At 38.3% G+C, this 22,107-nt stretch overlaps 1 protein-coding gene across 5 annotated transcripts in view; it reads left to right on the forward strand.

Annotated features, from left to right (window-relative positions):
- The first annotated feature begins 9,829 nt into the window (after positions 1 to 9,829).
- The window catches only part of LOC140680191 (uncharacterized), a 126,141-nt gene continuing 113,863 nt past the window's right edge, over positions 9,830 to 22,107 (forward strand). For all 5 annotated transcript variants that reach the window (XR_012051413.1, XM_072916606.1, XM_072916605.1 and 2 more), the window contains exons 1-2: positions 9,830 to 10,000; positions 14,913 to 15,054. Coding sequence is in view for 4 of the 5 variants with exons in the window: in XM_072916606.1 (XP_072772707.1) it covers positions 9,965 to 10,000; positions 14,913 to 15,054 (178 nt within the window). In the remaining variant the exon portion in view is untranslated. The remainder of the gene's footprint in view (positions 10,001 to 14,912; positions 15,055 to 22,107) is intronic.

Genomic DNA, 22,107 nt, shown 5'->3' on the forward strand with positions numbered 1-22,107 from the left:
AACGTTTACTGAGTGTTGTTAAAAGGAAAGGCCATGTAACACAGTGGTAAAAATGCCACTTTTTTGCAATGTGTTGCTGCCATTAAATTCTAAGTTAATGATTATTTGCAAAAAAAAGTTTGAACATTAAATATCTTTGTCTCTGCAGTCTATTCAATTGAATATAAGTTGAAAAGGATTTGCAAATCATTGTATTCTGTTTTTATTCACCATTTACACAACGTGCCAACTTCACTGGTATTGGGTTGTGTAAATAAATAAATGTATTAACTGGCTGTCCAGCTTTGCACAAGTAAACACGCTGCAGGACTGCTTGTATCAGGGATTTCCAATACAGGTCTATATCAGTGACGTGCAGTCACTAGAGGCAGGTGAGGCCCCGCCTCACCTGCCATCATGGAAAGAAAAAAAATGTAAAAAGAAAAAAAATTAATTAAATTGTGATATGTATTCAGTGATTATAGTATAAAGTTATTTTCCATTTAACTTCACCAGTTTTAGATTATTTTGATTCAAAATCGCTGAATTTTCACATTTGCCGTTCAAATACTGAGAAGAGACGGTGCGGTGAACAGCAGCCAGTTGAGGCACGTCACTCAGTTGTGCCTCAACATGGATTCCGGACTCGGCTAACTGCTGGCCTGCTGTGCAGTGAGACCGTATTGCTATATGAACTATATTATACATTTCCATAGTTTAGTTAGCTGAGGTATATAATGTACAGTGTATTTTGTCAACAACTGTATGTGTGTAAAGTATTTATTGTGCTGAGCGATCATAAAACGGCTGCAAAAGACGGACTGGCTGAGGCTCCAGTAATCCCGTCTCCTGCACCCCCGCCGTAGAATTGTTATATCAACTAAAGCCCACACTTAAACTTTCCACGTGCAAGATTGAATCTATTTAAAAAAGTTATTTCATAAGAAGCCAAAAAGTGCAAAAACAATAATGTTCGTGTTGGAGGAGTTGTGAATGACTGCAGGGCCACAACATTAGGTACACCTGCAGACTGCAGGTGTACCTAATTCACAACTCCTCCAACACGAACATTATTGTTTTTGCACTTTTTGGCTTCTTATTAAATAACTTTTGTAACCTATTTTCATGGGCTTTTCTCTTTGTGATGTTAAGTTCCTGTTATGCGCTGTTATACAGTATATGCCTTGAGCTCTTATTTTGAAGGCACTAAGAGCGGAAGTGATGACACGGAGTGGAGCGTAGGTTTTTGAAAGAAGGTAAATAAAGTGGTCCTCGTGTAAACTGGAGCCTCCGTGTTTGTTATTTTGTAGTTTCATACAGTATAGGCGACATTTATAAACCCTCGGTTACACTTTTTTAAATAGATTCAATCTTGCACGTGGAAAGTTGAAGTGAGGGCTTTAGTTGTGGACTTCATATATAAGTAAAGGTAAGACCATAATAACGTTTTTTTTTATTAAATGTGCTTTTTTGTGTGCTATAGTTTGTATGTGTAAAGTTAAAGTTAAGTTAAAGTACCAATGATTGTCACACACACACTAGGTGTAATGACATTTGTCCTCTGCATTTGACCCATCCCCTTGTTCACCCCCTGGGAGGTGAGGGGAGCAGTGGGCAGCAGCGGCGCCGCGCCCGGGAATCATTTTTGGTGATTTAACCCCCAATTCCAACCCTTGATGCTGAGTGCCAAGCAGGGAAGAATGCTGGTATGAGCTTTTAAACATAACCTGTCAACTGCTGCCAATCAAATGGTGAATAAGATACTCTTTAGGGTTCATATGTTTGTAAATCTGACTGTGATGAAGTCAGTGCCTCACCAGCCATCAACCTCACCGCACGTCACTGGTCTATATAATCCGATTTTTTTGCTGATATCGGATATGAGATATCAGTATGGGACTGGGACACTATGAGCTGGTATGGCATTTAGCTACAAACGTACAAAGGAGGAATGCAAGTCAAGAGCTTGTCACCCCAAGTGTGTACATCTCGTGCACAGCCACATGGAAGCGACGATTCGCATGTCTGCTTTCATGTCAGGCGTCTCATTTGAGGAAAGAACGATTCAAGTCATCAAACAATGCAACGGTGCTTAATTGGATGCCATCTTGAGGGATGAATCAACCAAACATTTGCTCTAATTGTTCCATTCAATTAGGGAGTCCAATTTGCAACCTCGCAAGTGGCGGGCGCAACAACAGTGCTTTGTGTGTTTGTGTGTGTGTGTGTGTGTGTGTGTGTGTTAATTGGAGCATTTCTTCCTTCCTTCCTCCAGCTATCCCTGAGCTGAGCAAATGCATCCAAACGCAGGGACCAAACAGTCACATCCGTGGAAAAAAAGCCCCTCACCCCCTTTTGTCTTGTTACTCTGCTTTATTTATCAGCGGCTTGTTTGCTCGTTTTGATTTGCAGTGAAGTCGTGTCATTTCCCGCGCTAACGGGGTGCCCCCATGCATTTCTCTGAGGTGACATTCTGTAAATATGCATTAAAGGGGACACAATTAGCGCTGGCGAGGTTGACTGGAGCCTCGTTCCGTTTGGCAACTTTTGGCTTATCTCGAAAATTGGCCGAGGGAAAACAGCGGCGCTGATTGCCAGGAAAGGTTCCAGATAAGAGTGCGGCTGAAGGGAAATATAATTGAGGCGGAATATGTTAGGTAAGGTGTCATGAGCTCATTGGAAGTCGTTTAGCCAAATATTGGAATTTCAGTAATTTTCGCCATACTTGTTGGTCGTGGTCACTTAAGGGTGTTGTGGAGGGGGGGCGTGGCCTGCGGGCCTGCCGCGGAACGGGGTGTTGCCAGGACCGGCCTCGAAGACAGCGACAGGTGCGTAGATGGCCCAGGTGGACCTTGTTATCTAATCACCTGTCGCCCTTTATAAGCAGCAGCCGGGAGGAGAGAAGTAGTCGGGGGGTTGGAGGTGCAGCAGACAAAGACACTTTGCTGAAAAGCAAAAGCTCTGCACCTTTTTATGAAAATAAAACAGTGTTATACCCTGAAATTCTTGGCTCTCCTGGCAGTGTGTGGTGGTCCGAAGAACCCACTAGAGCAGGGGTGCTCACACTTTTTCTGCAGGCGAGCTACTTTTCAATTGATCAAGTCATGGGGATCTACCTCATTCATATATATAATTTATATTTACTTATTTATGAAATATATGTTTTTGTTAACAAGTTAAAGGTGTTTAATGATAATACAAGCATGTTTAACACATATAGTTAATATTGTTAACAAGTTAAAGGTGTTTAATGATAATACAAGCATGTTTAACACATATAGTTAATATTGTTAACAAGTTAAAGGTGGTTAAAGATAATACAAGCATGTTTAACACATATAGTTAATATTGTTAACAACTTAAAGGTGTTTAAAGATAATACAAGCATGTTTAACACATATAGTTAATATTGTTAACAACTTAAAGGTGGTTAAAGATAATACAAGCATGTTTAACACATATAGTTAATATTGTTAACAAGTTAAAGGTGTTTAAAGATAATACAAGCATGTTTAACACTTATAGTTAATATTGTTAACAAGTTAAAGGTGTTTAAAGATAATACAAGCATGTTTAACACATATAGTTAATATTGTTAACAACTTAAAGGTGTTTAAAGATAATACAAGCATGTTTAACACATATAGTTAATATTGTTAACAACTTAAAGGTGGTTAAAGATAATACAAGCAGGTTTAACACATATAGTTAATATTGTTAACAAGTTAAAGGTGGTTAAAGATAATACAAGCATGTTTAACACATATAGTTAATATTGTTAATAAGTTAAAAGTGTTTAAATATAATACAAGCATGTTTAACACATATAGATTCCTTTCTTTCATGAAGACAAGAATATAAGTTGGTGTATTACCTGATTGTGATGACTTGCATTGATTGGAATCAGACAGTGGCGTGGATAACGTCCGCATTTTCGAATGGAGGAGAAAAAAAGTCCTCCTTTCTGTCCAATACCACATGAAAGTGGTTGGTTTTTGGCATCTTATTTATCCAGCTTCCGTACTCCTCTGTATACACTTTACAAGAATACATTGTCGGCAAACTCCGTAGCTTGCTAGCTTGTGCATGCCAGCTTCCTGAGACTCTTATTTTGTTAGTGCAGGCAGGATGAAGCAGAGCTTTTATTGTGCAACTGTGCAGTCGGTCTTTGGAGTTTTGACGACAGGTACGGCGCCAGAGTCTGTTGAAATAAAGTGTTTCTCGCCTTCCAGTCGGTAATTTTAATGAGCTGGCAGCAGCCAGCGTCATCTCAGAAGACCCTCGGGTGCAGTGAATGTCAATCAAGTGACGAAAGTGACGTCATAGTGAAGATTTATGATCGCTCATTTTTAGGACTATTTTTTTAATGCCTGGCTGGTGATCGACTGACACACCCTCCACGATCGACCGGTAGCTCGCGGTCGACGTAATGAGCACCCCTGCACTAGAGGACAACCTCTACAAGTGTGTTATAAATTTCTGTTTCAAAAGAGATTTATACTCCTGGGCGTAGATTCCGTATTTTTCGGAGTATAAGTCGCACCGGAGTATAAGTCGCACCGGCCGAAAATGCATACTAAAGAAGGAAAAAAACATATATAAGTCGCATTTTGGGGGGAAATTTATTTGATAAAACCCAACACCAAGAATAGACATTTGAAAGGCAATTTGAAATAAATAAAGAATAGTGAACAACAGGCTGAATAAGTGTACGTTATATGAGGCATAAACAACCAACTGAGAACGTGCCTGGTATGTTAACGTAACATATTATGGTAAGAGTCATTCAAATAACTATAACATATAGAACATGCTATACGTTTACCAAACAATCTGTCACTCCTAATCGCTAAATCCCATGAAATCTTATACGTCTAGTCTCTTACGTGAATGAGCTAAATAATATTATTTGATATTTTACGGTAATGTGTTCATAATTTCACACACTCCTGAGTATAAGTCGCACGGCCAAACTATGAAAAAAACTGTGACTTATAGTCCGAAAAATACGGTTTCTTATGTCTGTGTTATTATTTTTCTAAGTGTATTTTAATCCATTTATATGCGTATACATTTTTTCTAAATTATATTACATTTTTGATGGATACAACTTTTTCCACTTCTGAAACGACACCGATATTCAAGCTTTGAGTGTCGGCCCATATTGATTTTAATCAGCAGGAATCATCGTACATACTTTTATTATGTTGTAGTGTGTTAAGTTAAAGTTAAAGTTAAAGTACCAATGATTGTCACACACACTCTAGGTGTGGTGAAATTTGTCCTCTGCATTTGACCCATCCCCTTGTTCACCCCCTGGGAGGTGAGGGGAGCAGTGAGCAGTAGCAGTGGCCGTACCCGGGAATAATTTTTGGTGATTTAACCCCCAATTCCAACCCTTGATGCTGAGTGCCAAGCAGGGAGGTAATTGGTCCCATTTTTATAGTCTTTGGTATGACTCGGCTGGGGTTTGAACTCACAACCTACCAATCTCAGTGCGGGCACTCTAACCACAAGGCCACTGAAGATGCAAGCCAATATCATTGGATACTTGTTTTTTTGCTGGTATCAGGCAGATAACCGATATGCATATCGGATCGGGACGTCCCTAATCTAGAGTACAAGTGCCAAACTCAAAACCCAGGAGCCACATCTGGACAGTCCGTCACATCATTTTACGTGGCCCCCAAAAGCTTGGAAATAATGTTCGTCAATAAGGTATTTCATGTTTCCTGATTAATGTATTTTAATGTTGACAGAAAGAAAATGTAATGCATGCAAATGCAGTTCTTAACTCAGTATTATCTGATACAAGTTTTCCCAAGCTTTTTATTGTGTCTTTGAAAAAACCTTTCCAAACACAAATTCTACACCTGGTGAACTAAATATCTCCTCCTGATTCCAAGCAATGATAATAATCACATGAAGGGTCAATTGTGTAGTAATCAATCTTTTCAGGTTTTTGTGTTTTTTGTGTGAATGCTCCAAAGCATTCACACATATTGTTTTCTACACCAAAATTCATCTATTTATTATTATTGTTGTGTGAATGCTCCAATTATTATTCAACTCTTTCTTCTTTTTGGCGTGCTCTACTTTCCACATTTTTCATCGAATTCAAACCATTCCAACTACAAACTGTTCAGCCTATTCGGGAATCGCGGACTTTCCCTTGACAAATTCCAACAATTCCCAGATTTCACAGAATTCATTTTTCCCATTCAAAATGAATTGGCCGTTTTTTAAACTTCCACCATTTCCACATTTTTCAACCCATTCAAACCATTTCACCTTCCACACATTTCACCATCCTGGAAACACCAACTACCCTTTTTCCAAGTTCAAAACAATTCCAGGATTTTCCAGAATTCCTGGTTTTCCAAAGCCCTATTTCCACCCTTTTTTCTGGCGACTAATCCCCCCACATTTTTTTATCCACTTCAACCATTCCACCGTCAAAACAATCCTCTTAATTAGGACAAAAAACAAAGTTGTTTTTTGAACTGGAAAAATTCCCGGTTTTCCCAAAATTCCAGGAATTCCGTAATACCATTTCTCAATTCAAAATGTTACTACTTCAACATTTCTCGACCGATATTTGAAAAATTTTAACACCAACCATTTCAACTCATTCAGACCATTCTAGTTTTTTTTACCATTTACAAAAAAAAAATCCCAAATGTTTGGTAAATTCCCATTTAAAACAAAAGGACATTCTTCAAAAGTCCAAAAATCCCACAATTTTCATCTGATTCAAACTGTTCCAACTTCAAAATTTTCAGCCTGTTTGGGAATTGTGTGCTCTATTTCAACAATTCTAAAAAAAAATCCAGGATTTCAGTTCAACTTCAGCATTGGACCATTCACACACAATTCCTTCAGGAATTGCCTCATCTAGTTTGTTGTTACCGTGATATTTGCAGCCTAAAATGATTGATTTTGCCGCGGCATCATTAATATATTGCGGCATATTCGCCACAGGTGATGCAGGGAAACATTTAATTGGTTAGACAGTTTCCTTGCGTTTAAATTTAATCAATAATTTAACATGGAAAATGTATCCAACACACAGGTGTCAAACTCACGGCTCGGGGGCCATATCTAACCCGCCACACCCTTTTAAGGGGCCCGCGAAAGCCTGAAACTAAATTGCGTATTTTCTAATCTCGATTGTTATCCCTGGCTGGGACGTAGCAAAGGTGTTGCTTCAAGATTCCCCTTGAGGACAGCGCAGCGAAGACGAAACAAACTCCTTCCCTGTCAACAACACCCGGAGAGATGAACTCTGTTCCTTTTCCACCGTCTCCAGAGCAACTCCAGGCCTACAGACTTATCCCACACACACCATGGACCATGGCTACATGTGCACACATACCCCCATCCCCACCCCTCGCCTTTGCCACCGCTTAAACCCCTTAGGGGAATAGGACAACTGGAGCAGCGCTAAAAAGAGATGCCCGTTGCAAGTCTTGTTGTTTCTGTGTTTTAACATTTTTATGAGTGCTTTTCGGCTATCTATTTTTTTTTTCTTGGCCTCAGTCTGCCCCCCTCCATAGTGATTGCCTTTTTTTTTTTACTCACCCCCCCAAGCATCCACCGTTTCCCCCACCTTTTACAGGGCACCGTAAGTGGGGACCCATTAGCGTTCCAGTTCTGTCTGTCTGTACAATGTAAGCTCTTGAACGGGAATGTGCTGAAAATTAAATGTCGTTGTACTTGAGCAATGACAAGAAACAACTTCTTCTTCACCTCTTCTTCTTCTTCTTACTAAAATGATTCAACTTTCCATTTTGACAGAAAAAATACATGTCCTGCTTGCAATTTCCTATTTTTTAAAACTTGATCTAATTTTACAGTCCAAACATTTTTCTTTTAAAAATCTAAATAAGCACTTAAATATCGGCTTGACTAATGATTTTAAAGCAAGTTATTCATCAAACATAAACGTAAGTTTTCGGTAAAAAAAATCCTACTCAGTGGCCTAGTGGTTAGAGTGTCCGCACTGAGATTGGTAGGTTGTGAGTTCAAACCTCAGCCGAGTCATACCAAAGACTATAAAAATGGGACCCATTACCTCCCTGCTTGGCACTCAGCATAAAGGGTTGGAATTGGGGGTTAAATCACCAAAAATGATTCCCGGGCGTGGCCACTGCTGCTGCCCACTGCTCCCCTCACCTCCCAGGGGGTGAACAAGGGGATGGGTCAAATGCAGAGGACACATTTTGCCACACCCAGTGTGTGTGTGACAATCATTGGTACTTTAACTTTAACTTTTTAACTTCTAGCTCAGTCACCAAATTTTACCGTAAATAAAAACAAAACTGTCGTATTGTTGTTGTTGTTGTTTTTTTCTCCATTTTTAGTAATCACTGTAAAAACAACCATAGATTTTACAGTAAAAACTGTATTACTGTTTTTCCATTTTCTATTTATATACTTTGTACATTTTACAGTAAAAGTTTGGCAACAAAGCTGTCGTTTTTTACTTTAAAATCTACAGATTTTTAAAAAAAAGTGTAGGTAAAAAATTTTTAATTATTAAAGGGGCTGCTAACCAATGTATTTTACACAGTATATCCCGCCATTTTACGGCGTCTCGCACGTAATGACGTACATACGTAACACATGCACGCGCATTAGAGCGAGGTGTTGTGAGCCATAGACATCTTATAAGTAGACGCAGCATTGGCTGCCGTGACACGAGAAATTCGGCCGCCATCTTGAAGTGGTGACGAGGAGCCGGCGATCAGCCTAAAGTGCAGGTGATAGGTAGAAAACAAAGATGCCGGGCTGGTGTTCAGCGTTTTTCTGCTCAAATGAGCGGACTGTTGAAAATAGGAATCGGGGGATAACTTTTCACAAGTAAGATTTAACATTAACGTACTATTGGTTGTATTTTGTGAAAAGAATATTACCACAGAATTGAGAAGGAGCAAAGATCTTCAATAGTACTGAAATCGTAGCCGCTAGCAAACAAAAGTATGACCATAATAGAATTGCTTGTCAATGAAATTAATTAAATTTAAAAATGTCATACTTGAAAAACATAAAGTTGAAATAAGTGATGAAGATAAAGATTGTAAGACATCATTTGGTTTTATTCTGAATCCAGTGAAACAGATTGGTGGTTTTAGCTGATATAAAGACTTTCAAGTGTTTATATATCTTTATGTTTAAGTATTTGGCAGACGATTTTATCCAAAGCAACACACATAAAAAAAATAAAATAAAACAATCACTGTAAACATTATCATTTAATGGAAGAATGTAATACAAAAATATCAATACGAAGTGTCAAGACAGAATAAACAGAGATACCGTCTATAGGTCCATAAGATATATAGATATTTAATGTATTCATACATTGTTTATGTAGGATATACGCATGTATATATAACCTAATCATATTGTTTCTTGAATTTAAAAATAGCTGACCGTTTTTTTCTCCCTTCTCTGGGATTATATTCCCAGTTTTGATCTCGGACGTCTGGTCATTTAATATAATAAGAATATTATATTACTGTTAAGCAAACTATGAATAATAACACACGCCAAAACATGTGTCTTTTATCATAGCTACACGTATGACAAAAAACCGCGTGAAAATCAGTGGTATTCAGTGAGGTAAGATGAATTAAATGCGTTGACAGTTCATTGCTCCTGCCAAATGAATTGCACTGAGTGGAGCGGATCACCACTCCAAGATGGCGGCCCCGCGTCTCATCCGCGCCAGTAGGCAGCAGTGCTTGATGCTGCGTCTACGTATTAGGTGTCTATGGCTCCTGCTACGTCTTGTTCGGTGACATTTTAAATGTTTTATTATTGTTTTGTATAACTGCTGGAGAAACAATATGACGGAGGTGACGTAAACTTCACGCATGCGTGGACCGATCGTGTCTTCCGTTACTAATCTGGTTGTGACATTAGCTAATAATAGCTAGCATTAGCTATCAGTGAATGTATATTCTTCTACCATAACAACAACATGACTGCAAATTGTTCGTTGCTTCTACCGGACCGAGTGAGTGACCGCCGTAAACACTAATAATTTGTAAAATGTTTCATTACTTTAATTTTGTAATTGTGAAAAATGTAGATAATTGTTAAACAAATGTGTCCTGTTAAACCACTAATGGTAACAAGCTAGTTTGTGGTGCTCTTGTCATATATTTCGCTTTGAAAAATGTTACTGTAAAGAAGTTGCAAACAGCATCTTTAATTATTTTTTTTTTTTTTTACATATTATTTACTTTGGTACATTTGCAGACCGCTAAAATGATGTACAAAGCAAACTATAACCTGCTACCCAAGAATGTACAACAATTCTTCTCAACAAAAAGAGGAGAAATATAACCTTAGTGGAACATCAAATTTAAAACATTTGTATGCCCGTACAACACTTAAAACCTTTAGCATATCCGTATGTGGAATTAAATTATGGAATGGACAGAGGTGGGTAGAGTAGCCAGAAATTGTACTCAAGTAAGAGTACTGTTACTTTAGAGATTTATTACTCAAGTAAAAGTAAGGAGTAGTCACCCAAATATTTACTTGAGTAAAAGTAAAAAGTATGTTGTGAAAAAACTACTCAAGTACTGAGTAACTGATGAGTAACATACACATATCATATATATATATATATATATATATATATATATATATATATATATATATATATATATATATACACACACACACACACATTTATATATATATATATATATATATATATATATACAGTATATAATTTATATTTATTTATTTTGCCGTTTTTGTTTACGTGTTAAAGGTGTTTTAATGAATATACATGCATGTTTAACACATATAGATTCCTTTCTTTCATGAAGACAAGAATATAAGTTGGTGTATTACCTGATTCTGATGACTTGCATTGATTGGAATCAGACAGTAGTGCTGATAGCATCCACGTTTTCAAATGGAGGAGAAAAAAGTTCCTCCTTTCCGTCTAATACCACATGAAAGTGGTTGATTTTTGGCATCTTATTTGTCCAGCTTCCATATTCGTTTTTATACACTTTACAAGAAATACATTGGCGGCAAACTCCGTAGCTTGCTAGCTTGTTTGCGCTGGCTTTCGGAGACTCTTGTTTTGAAAGCGCAGGCGCGATGGAGCGGCACTTTTATTGTGAAGACAGGAACTGTGCAGTCAGTCTTTAGGCTTTTGACGGGATGTACGGTTGAAATAAAAGGGTCTTTTTTCCTTCACACTTTTGATTGATTGATTGAAACTTTTATTAGTAGATTGCACAGTACAGTACATATTCCGTACAATTGACCACTAAATGGTAACACCCCAATAAGTTTTTCAACTTGTTTAAGTCAGGTCATGTGACCGCCTGGCTCTGTTTGATTGGTCCAACGTCACCAGTGACAGCATCTGATTGGTGGAACGGAGTGAACGTCACCAGTGACTGTATTTGTTGAAACGCAGGCACATGAAGGTCTGTCTGACAGATCAAAACAAACAAAGCGTGCATTAACAGATCGATAAAAAATAGTAGCGAGTAGCGAGCTGAATGTAGATAAAAGTAGCAGAGTAAAAGTAGCGTTCCTTCTCTATAAATATACTCAAGTAAAAGTAAAAGTATGTTGCAATAAAACTACTCTTAGAAGTACAATTTATCCCAAAAGTTACTCAAGTAGATGTAACGGAGTAAATGTAACGCGTTACTACTCACCTCTGGGAATGGATTAACCAAAGAAATCAAACAAAGCACCAATATGATTCAGTTTGAGAGACTGTTGAAACTACAAGTGTTCACAAAGTACACATAACAAGAATTACGATGAACATCTTGAACCGTTTTTTTTTTTTTGAGATAAACATTATTTATGTATTTAATATTTGTTTACTTACTATGATATATAGGGCAGCACGGTGGAAGAGGGGTTAGTGCATCTGCCTCACAATACGAAGGTCCTGAGTAGTCTTGGGTTCAATCCCGGGCTCGGGATCTTTCTGTGTGGAGTTTGCATGTCCTCCCCGTGACTGCGTGGGTTCCCTCCGGGTACTCCGGCTTCCTCCCACTTCCAAAGACATGCACCTGGGGATAAGTTGATTGGCAACACTAAATTGGCCCTAGTGTGTGAATGTGAGTGTGAATGTTGTCTGTCTATCTGTGTTGGCCCTGCGATGAGGTGGCGACTTGTCCAGGGTGTACCCCGCCTTCCGCCCGATTGTAGCTGAGATAGGCTCCAGCGCCCCCCGCGACCCCAAAAGGAATAAGCGGTAGAAAATAGATGGATGGATGGACTATGATATATAATCATCATCATTTCTTTTTATTCCTTTCATGAAAATGCATATATACACACCACATACAGTTGACACTTTCATTGTTTTTTGTTTCTTATACATTTCCATGATCAGAAAGGAGCAGATGGAAGAATACTATTCTTATATTCATCTGCCCCCTTTTTAACACAAATTATTTTAGATGACTTTATCACTGACTGTTCCCTCCACCAACACCCGAACTCCAACATACTTTTCAATTTTCGTTTAAGCATTTTCACAATGACACGTCCAATCAAAATCAAAAATCAGTTTGATATAATTCCAGTTGTCTCTTTTTGTAACTCTTTTTAAATTCAAAGATATTCTTGCAACTTTTTAAGTCTTTCTTTGGAGAATTCCATGCTTTCACACCAGCAACAAACAGGCACATTTGTTTCAAATTTGTTCGCACTCTTGGATGTTTAAAATCATACGGCCTTCTGTGGTTCTCATCTTCAGACGTGAACACAAATAACTTTTGTAAGTCCTTCGGAAGAACTTTATTTCTAGCTTTGAACATCACTAATAGAATATGCAATTCTACAATGTCTTTTAGTTTTAATAATCCTGCCCTAATGAAGAGTGGATTTGTGTGGTCTCTATATCCTACAGTAAAAATGATAGGAATTACTCTTTTCTGTGAAAGAAATAAAAGGCCTACTGAAATGCGATGTTCTTATTTAAACGGGGATAGCAGGTCCATTCTATGTGTCATACTTGATCATTTCGCGATATTGCCATATTTTTGCTGAAAGGATTTAGTAGAGAACATCGACGATAAAGTTCGCAACTTTTGATCGCTGATATAAAAGCCTTGCCTGTACCGGAAGTAGCAGACGAGTAGCGTGACGTCACAGGTTGTGGAGCTCCTCACATCTGCACATTGTTTACAATCATGGCCACCAGCAGCGAGAGCGATTCGGACCGAGAAAGCGACGATTTCCCCATTAATTTGAGCGAGGATGAAAGATTCGTGGATGAGGAAAGTGAGAGTGAAGGACTAGAGGGCAGTGGGAGCGATTCAGATAGGTACGATGCTGTGAGAGGCGGGTGGGACCTGATATTCAGCTGGGAATGACTAAAACAGTAAATAAACACAAGACATATATATACTCTATTAGCCACAACACAACAGGCTTGTATTTAATATGCCACAAATTAATCCCGCATAACAAACACCTCCCCCCTCCCTTCCATATAACCCGCCAGTACAACTCAAACACCTGCACAACACACTCAATCCCACAGCCCAAAGTACCGTTCACCTCCCCAAAATTCATACAGCACATATATTTCCCCAAAGTCCCCAAAGTTACGTACGTGACATGCACATAGCGGCACGCACGTACGGGCAAGCGAACAAATGTTTGGAAGCCGCAGCTGCATGCGTACTCACGGTACCGTGTCTGCGCATCCAACTCAAAGTCCTCCTGGTAAGAGTCTCTGTTGTCCCTGTTCTCCACAGGCCAATGGTAAAGCTTGACTGTCATCTTCCGGGAAGATGACAGTGAAACACCGGCTGTGTTTGTGTTGCTGCAGTCGGCCGCAATACACCGCTTCCCACCTACAGCTTTCTTCTTTGCTGTCTCCATTGTTCATTGAACAAATTGCAAAAGATTCACCAACACAGATGTCCAGCATACTGTGGAATTTTGCGATGAAAACAGACGACTTAATAGCTGGCCACCATGCTGTCCCAAAATGTCCTCTACAATCCGTGACGTCACGCGCTGACGTCATCATACCGAGACGTTTTCAGCAGGATATTTCGCGCAAAATTTTAAATTGCACTTTAGTAAACTAACCCGGCCGTATTGGCATGTGTTGCAATGCTAATATTTCATCATTGATGTATAAACTATCAGACTGCGCGGTCGGTAGTAGTGGGTTTCAGTAGGCCTTAAAGGCATTATGTTGCTGTGATATGTATTTCCCCATATTTCTGCATATATTATTTATTTATTTACGTATTCACTGTTCTGTTACTGAAAACAAGGAAATGGGATAAAATTGCTATGGTATGAAAAGGGGTAGGATTAAATAAACTCAGCTTCTTCCTACTCCTTTTCGGACGTGCTGAAATGAAACAACTGGAAATATGTCATGCATTACATTGTATCGTATGCATGTTCCAAATAAACGGAAACTGAACTGAACTGTTACATGCGGTCCTCTGAGAGCAGCCATAACTGTCACGTGGCCCTCAATGAAAACGAGTTTGACACGGCTCTAACATGTTCGGGTTTATATGTCCTCTGTTGTTGACATTTGTGTTTTGTGTAAGAGAAAAAAAAAGTCCACAGCAGAGGACGCTTTGCAGTCGTCTAGAAGTTTACTGTCATTTCGATTAATCGCTGAAACAAGGTAATTGAGTACATTGTACTGTAATCAGCATGGTAGTACTGAAGTACTATATAAGTAACTGGTCTACTATTTAAAGTCAAGGCTGTCCACTGAACAATAATTGGATTTATTTTGGCCATCCAAAGTGTTGGCTGTGATACACTACTGTCACTCTCGGGCATGATGGCTTGTGATTTCATCAAGTTGTTTTTTTTTTTTTTTGGTCCTCTCCTCACTCGCATCTCTCCTTTCAGGGGGGGGGGTTGTTGACACTCCTCTCCTCCACTCACAGAGTCTGAGGCCGCTGGTGCAGCGCTGGCTGTCAGATATTCCTGCTGGAAGACTGGCTGAAGTGACAGATCTGAGAGCAGCAGTGGTCTACTTGGCATCTGATGCATGGGAGTACATGACAGAGCATAACTTAGTCATACAGGGTGGGTAAAGTCTGCGGTGGAAGTGTCGAGGTAAAAGGTAACTTTCCTCCTCTTGTCCTTTTCTCTTCAAGGTCATTACTGTGTTTTTTTGTGTCATTGATGTAAGTGCCGCCGGCAAATATCCGAGTGAGTAAAAAAGGCTTGATTTCAGATGACTGAATGCAATGTAAAGTGCATTGTGCACATTAGACACATAAGCGTTAGTGATGTGCGGATCGATACTGAAATATCGATACCAGATTTTTATGCTCTAATATCGATTTTCAAATTAAATATTTATACAAGGGTTGCATACTGAAAAGTCAAAAGTATGCAGGGGCCTTTTTTGATATTTTTTTATGTAAAAAAACCAGCTAAAAACAGATATTGTGTCAGCTATGTATTAAAGGTGACTGAGTATATTATTAAGGGTGTGGGAAAAAATCGATTCGAATTCGAAACGCGATTCTCACGTTGTGCGATACAAAATCGATTCTCATTTTTTTTAAATCGTTTTTTTATTCATTTTTTTTTCTTTTTTTTTCTTTTTTTATTAATTAATCCAACAAAACAATACACAACAATACCATAACAATGTAATCCAATTCCAAAACCAAACCCGACCCAGCAACTGCAATAAACAGAGCAATTGAGAGGAGACACAAACACGACACAGAACAAACCAAAAGTAGTGAAACAAAAATGAATATTATCAACAACAGTATCAATATTAGTTACAATTTCAACATAGCAGTGATTACAAATCTCTCATTGACATTATCATTAGACATATATAAATAATAAAAAAAAATTAACAATAGTGTCCAGTGGCTTACACTTGTATCGCATCTCATAAGCTTGACAACACACTGTGTTCAATATTTTCACAAAGATAAAATAAGTCATATTTTTGGTTCATTTAATAGTTAAAACAAATTTACATTATTGCAATCAGTTGATAAAACATTGTCCTTTACAATTATAAAAGCTTTTTACAAAAATCGACGACTCTGCTTGCATGTCAGCAGACTGGGGTAGATCCTGCTGAAATCCTATGTATTGAATGAATAGAGAATCCTTTTCAATCGGGAAAATATCGTTTTTGAATCGAGAATCGCGTTGAATCGAAATTTTATTTTTAATTTTTAATCAAATCGTGACCCCAGGAATCGATATTGAATTGAATCGTGGGACACTCAAAGATTCGCAGCCCTATATATTATTGTTATTAGTTACAACATTTCAGCTTTTTCTAATTACATACCTATTTTTAAATTTTTACCGTTGTTTTTTCCCAATACTTGCCAACCTTGAGATCTCCGATTTCGGGAGGTGGGGGGTTGGGGCGTGGTTAAGAGGGGAGGAGTATATTTACAGCTAGAATTCACCAAGTCAAGTATTTCATATATATATATATATATATATATATATATATATATATATATATATATATATATATATATATATATATATATATATATATATATATATATATCCTGAAAATATGCAAACAAAACTGTGTTTAGATAATTGATACTTCAAACTTGCATAAATAAATCTTAAGGAATATAACATAACTTGGCTTCTGAGAGCTTCAAAATGTAATGAATAAAATGCAAAAGTTGTTGATAAACAAGCAATTATTTTAATAATTAAATATGGTAATTTAAAATGAATTGTTATGATCATTTAAAATTAATTATTTCAAATATGTTTATTTTAATGTATAATTCTATGGCTGGATGTAATAAGGAGTCAGAAAAAATACAAATAAAAATACAATTAATTTTGATGTTTTTAGCAAAATATAGTAACAATGTATTTAGTTTAAAAAAAAATAATTAATAAATATATTTATTTTTAGGTAAGATAAACATAATAATACAATTCAGCTCTAGTCTGGATGATGTAGTTCTTGTCACCCTGTTGTCCTCCCGTCTCTTCCCCAAGGATGGCTCCATGAGCTGGGCAAACACCTGGAGATGCCCTACGTCAACAACACGGTCTGCGGCCCGTCGCAGCTCGTACATTGCCGCCCTCTACTTCACCCTCAGCAGCCTGCCCAGCGTCGGCTTTGGCAATGTGTGCGCCAACACGGACGCCGAGAAGATCTTCTCCATCCGCACCATGCTCATCGGCGGTATGCCGGACGCCTTGTATGGAATAACGTGGTTGGGCAGGCACGCTGTTTATATCGTGGGAAAGCGGACGTGAAAAAAGGCTGTCCTCACTCAGGTCCGCATGGAGCTGGAGGGCGCGTGGCCTCCAGCTTCGGCTGAAAATCAGGAGATTTTCGGGAGAATATTTGTCTCGGGAGGTTTTCGGGAGAGGCGCTGAATTTCGGGAGGGTTGGCAAGTATGTTTTTCCCTAAGTAAGAATAGGCTAAAAATAATAATAATACTACGGTTGCGTCATTGCACAACTTTGTGTGTCAAAAATTTTGCTTGTATGAAATGAATAATCAATCAATCAATCAATCAATCAAAGTTTACTTATATAGCCCTTAATCACAAATGTCTCAAAGGGCTGCACAAGCCACAACGACATTCTCAGCTCCTCGGCTCATCAGGGCAAGAAACAACTCAACGCAATGGGGATGTTCAGTTACATATTTAAGTGTTTATTATTGTTTTTTTAATATTTAAACTTATTTAATTCAAAGTCAGTATTAACTTATTTACATACCGATTTTTACATTCTTACTGTTGTTTTTTCCCCATATAAGAATAGGTTAAAAATGATAACAACAATACGATTTTGTAACTGCACAGCTTTGTGTGTCAAAAATGTTGCCTGTATGAAATTAATAATCAATCAAAGTTTACTTAAATAGCCCTTAATCACAAATGTCTCAAAGGGCTGCACAAGCCACAACGACATTCTCGGCTCATCGGGGCAAGAAACAACTCAACGCAATGGGGATGTTCAGTTACATATTTAAGTGTTTATTATTGTTTTTTGTCATTTTTAAACTTCATTCATTCATGAGTCAGTATTATCTTGTTTTTTTTTTATTAAATAACAAACTAAACTTTGTTCATATTTTAAGCAGATTTTGAGATATGTTATAATATGAAATACACAACTTTAAAAATTTCAGCAGACACATTAAGTATATTTGCACAAAGTATTAAATCGGTATCGCTGATCCCAGTCTGTATTTTACTCGGTATCAGATCAGGAAAAAAAATCAGTGGTAAAATAAGCGTTATATCAGATATGTCAAAATCTTGCTGCAATTGCTGAATTACTTTTGCTAAACTATAAAAAATGACTAATGAGCAAGAGAAAAGGCAAAACATAAGGCAAAACATTCTAGACCACAAATCCCATCTTGAAGGCAAAGGGTTTTGTAAGACGCTACAAAGATCCTTTCCTAAATAGTTTACAACAAAACAATGGAAGGCTTGAAGGTTTAATTGTATTTGTTACTGACAGCTGCCGGTAGCTCGCCAGTTTATCTTGAGTAACTCACCAAAGAGTCAAAAACAATTTGCTGAAACTCTCAGTATTTACCTTATTTTCCAGACAATAAGCTGCTACTTTTTTTGCAAGCTTTGAGCCCTTCGTCTTATACAAAGGTGCGGCTAATCTATGGGTTTTTCCTTTGCTAAAGGCTACATTATGGAATGGATTAAGCACATATTAATGTGCTAAAATGAACCACTTAAAGAAACTGTTCAAACTCAAACTGCAAGGAAGAATAATCCTGATAAACATCTTGAACCTTATTTAAAATGGAGAAAATCGTATTCATCTCAAAGAATGATTAAAGACATCAATGACTTTTCTGTTTTGTTTGATCGCTGTTTTACCATTTGGAAACAATTAAGGTATCTAAATAAACATTTATAAAATCTCCTTAAGTAAATATCTCATTTCACAACGATATATCTGTGACTTATAGTCCAGTGCGGCTAAATCTTTTTTTCCTCTAAAATTTAGTGGGTGCAGCTTATACACCAGTGCGTCTTATAGTCTGGAAGATACGGTATATTAAGTAAAAGTACCAATGATTGTCACACACACTCTAGGTGTGGCGAAATTATTCTCTGCATTTGACCCATCACCCTTGATCACCCCCTGGGAGGTGAGGGGAGCAGTGGGCAGCAGCGGTGGCAGCGCCCGGGAATCATTCTTGGTGATTTAACCCCGAATTCCAACCCTTGATGCTGAGTGCCAAGCAGGGAGGTAATTGGTCCCATTCATAATGTTCAATTACCACAAAGGACAAAGACAATAGTAGCACTGCTTGAGTGTAGATCTGCTTCCTGTGGAGATGGTAAGTTCGCAAACAAATTGACTCTTTTGAACGGCTCTCACAGGTGATGGATGAGAACCAATTCACAGTCCATTGGGAGCCATTCTTTACGCACACACAGATGAAGCGTTTGCGATTTAAATTTTTTTATATACATATTTACATTTCATTGTATTTGTGTGTTTTGTCAGCATTGTTACAATACTTTTGTATAAACATTTGTTATGGTGAGGGAAAATGTTAAAACAGTGATGTCACTGTCAAAGCATGGCAATGGTCTCACTATCACTGGAGGACTAGAGGAAAAGGAATGGCTCACCATGCTACAGACACACACCGAGCAGGACGACACAAGAAGTTAACGGCTATAGCGTCAAAGAAAAGTAAGGATGCTTGATTCAGATGTCGATACTATCGATACCTGGTGAAGTATCAGTAAACAATACTAACGCGGTTAGATCTATTTTTTGTTCTTGTTTCTATTATTCCAAAGTCATTTTTGTTTTTTGTCATTATTTACAATCTCAGGAAGTAAGTCCCTAGACCCAAAACCCATAAACCCATATGATGTGAGCCAAGATTAGCTTTTTTTTTGGTTTTTGGCCACATTATTTTGTAGGGGTGTAACGGTACACACAAATTTCGGTTCGGTACGTAACTCGGTTTAGAGGTCACGGTTCGGTCCAGTAAGAAAACAACAAAATATACATTTTTGGGTTATTTATTTACCAAATTTGCAAAATCTTCCACCAAAAATATTTTTCTTAGTGTAATATTTGATGTGAAGTAATCGGAACCTTGGATAGGTCAATAATTCATAATAACATTGATTTTGATTCAATATTATGTTTTGATCAATGACAGTTTGAAAGAAAAAAAAAACAGCTTTGTTTTATTAGTCAACATTGCAACTTTTTCTAAATTAAATTTAACCTTCAAGCTTTTTTATTTCACTTTTGTTATGTTTTTGTTTATTTTAATAGTATTTTTAGAATGTGCCGTGGGCCTTTAAAACATTAGCTGTGGGTCGCAAATGGCCTCCGGGGCACACTTTTGACACCCCTGCTATAGATAATAAAAAATTAAGTCTGATAAATCTATGGATAAAAAGCAGAGCCTGGGGACTCATGCGCGTTTATCATATTTCTCTCGCTCTCTCTGTCTCTGCCCCTCCCTCACAAATGCTGCAATTTATTTTGTTTTTAACCCCTTCTTAACCCTGAACGTACATTGAAAATACACGCAACCCTAACTCAAAATGCCGGACATTTGAGGCATTTAAGAAACTCCGCCCTGACAGCTCCGCAAAAGAGGACATGTCCGGTTAAAAGAGGACGTATGGTCTGTCTATCGTAGCCCGTTAGCTGCTAGCATGCCGTGTGTTGTGCCTCGGTGTGCATTGTTTACACAACGTGCGTTACGCTACTTAATATGTCCGTGTGGAAACTCGTTCGGTACACCTCCGAACCATACCGGAACCCCCGTACCGAAACGGTTCAATACAAATACACGTACCGTTACACCCCTATTATTTTGTTTAAAAAAATTGTATGTACAATAGGGAAGGGATTCACATGGCCTCATCAATCAATCAATCAATCAAAATGTACTTACATAGCCCTTAATCACAATTGTCTCAAAGAGCTGCACAAGCCTCAACGGCTCAGATCCCACATCAGGGCAAGACAAAACTCAACCCAATCGGCACAATAAGAAACCTTGCAAGGGACAACATGATGTGAGTCATGTATTATTGTACGAGAAATGCTTTGTGTGCAAGAATTTTCCAGCCTGACGCTGGTTAGTTCTCGCTTAACTGACTCCTCACCCGGGCTACCAGACACTGTAATTGCCTGTGTCCGAGCTTGCTCTAGTCTAGTTAGTCAAGCGTGACTCACATAGTAATCTATATTTTTGGAAAGAGTGATGGCGCCTTCCCAGTTAGGGTGAAGGCCGTCCCTCCTCAGCAAGCCCATTTTGCCCCAGAAAGAGGGCCAATTATCAAAAAACGTTAGTCCTTGTTCTCTACAAAAACTCCTTCCTGCATGGAAGGTGGGGGTTTAATAATTTTGCAAAGCAGTCTGCTAAAAATGATGGAAAGCCCCATTCTACATAGCAGCTGATGCTGTGGTCAATGTTGGAATTGCCACAAAACACATTGTGGAAGTTGCGTCCTCGCAGTCCCACTGTCAGACACGGCACAGGAGCCGAGCGCGCAGGTTTTAACAAGGTTTTAATGCTCATATGTTTTCACAAAGTTTTCTATCCAGCAGGACGCGACTTTTCAGCCACGTCCGTATCCTCTTTCTCCTCCTGCTCCCGGCCGCTTACTGTTAAAGACAACAGACGATTAGATTAACACGTACCACCTGTGAAATCTAATCACCTGCCAGCTGTGTCTCGCCGTCAGCACTGCCACGCCCCCGTCTGATGGTGCTCTGTCCTTAGCACCATGGACAGAGGCGGTGACCTTTGCTCCTGCAGACAGCGCTGGCCACATCTCCCGCCACACACATTGATTGACAGTGATTAGTGCATACCCGCAATTCGTCACATTTCATGTGCCAGGTAAATGGGGGCCATATGAATCCCCTTTCTACTGTAGCATTCAATACCACACATTTATTACGTTATCTGAATTACAACAATACTAGTACACTTTACAAGATACCGTTATGAAAAAAAATGTTAATGTGTTTACCAGAGGTGGGGGAAATAATCGATTTTTAGATGCATCGCAATTCAGACATGGACTTTTATAGAATCGATTAGTAATGTACTGGGAATTAATTTAACTGTTTCTCTTTACAAA

Source organism: Nerophis lumbriciformis, linkage group LG28 (assembly GCF_033978685.3).
Source record: "Nerophis lumbriciformis linkage group LG28, RoL_Nlum_v2.1, whole genome shotgun sequence".
Lineage (NCBI taxonomy): Eukaryota > Metazoa > Chordata > Actinopteri > Syngnathiformes > Syngnathidae > Nerophis > Nerophis lumbriciformis.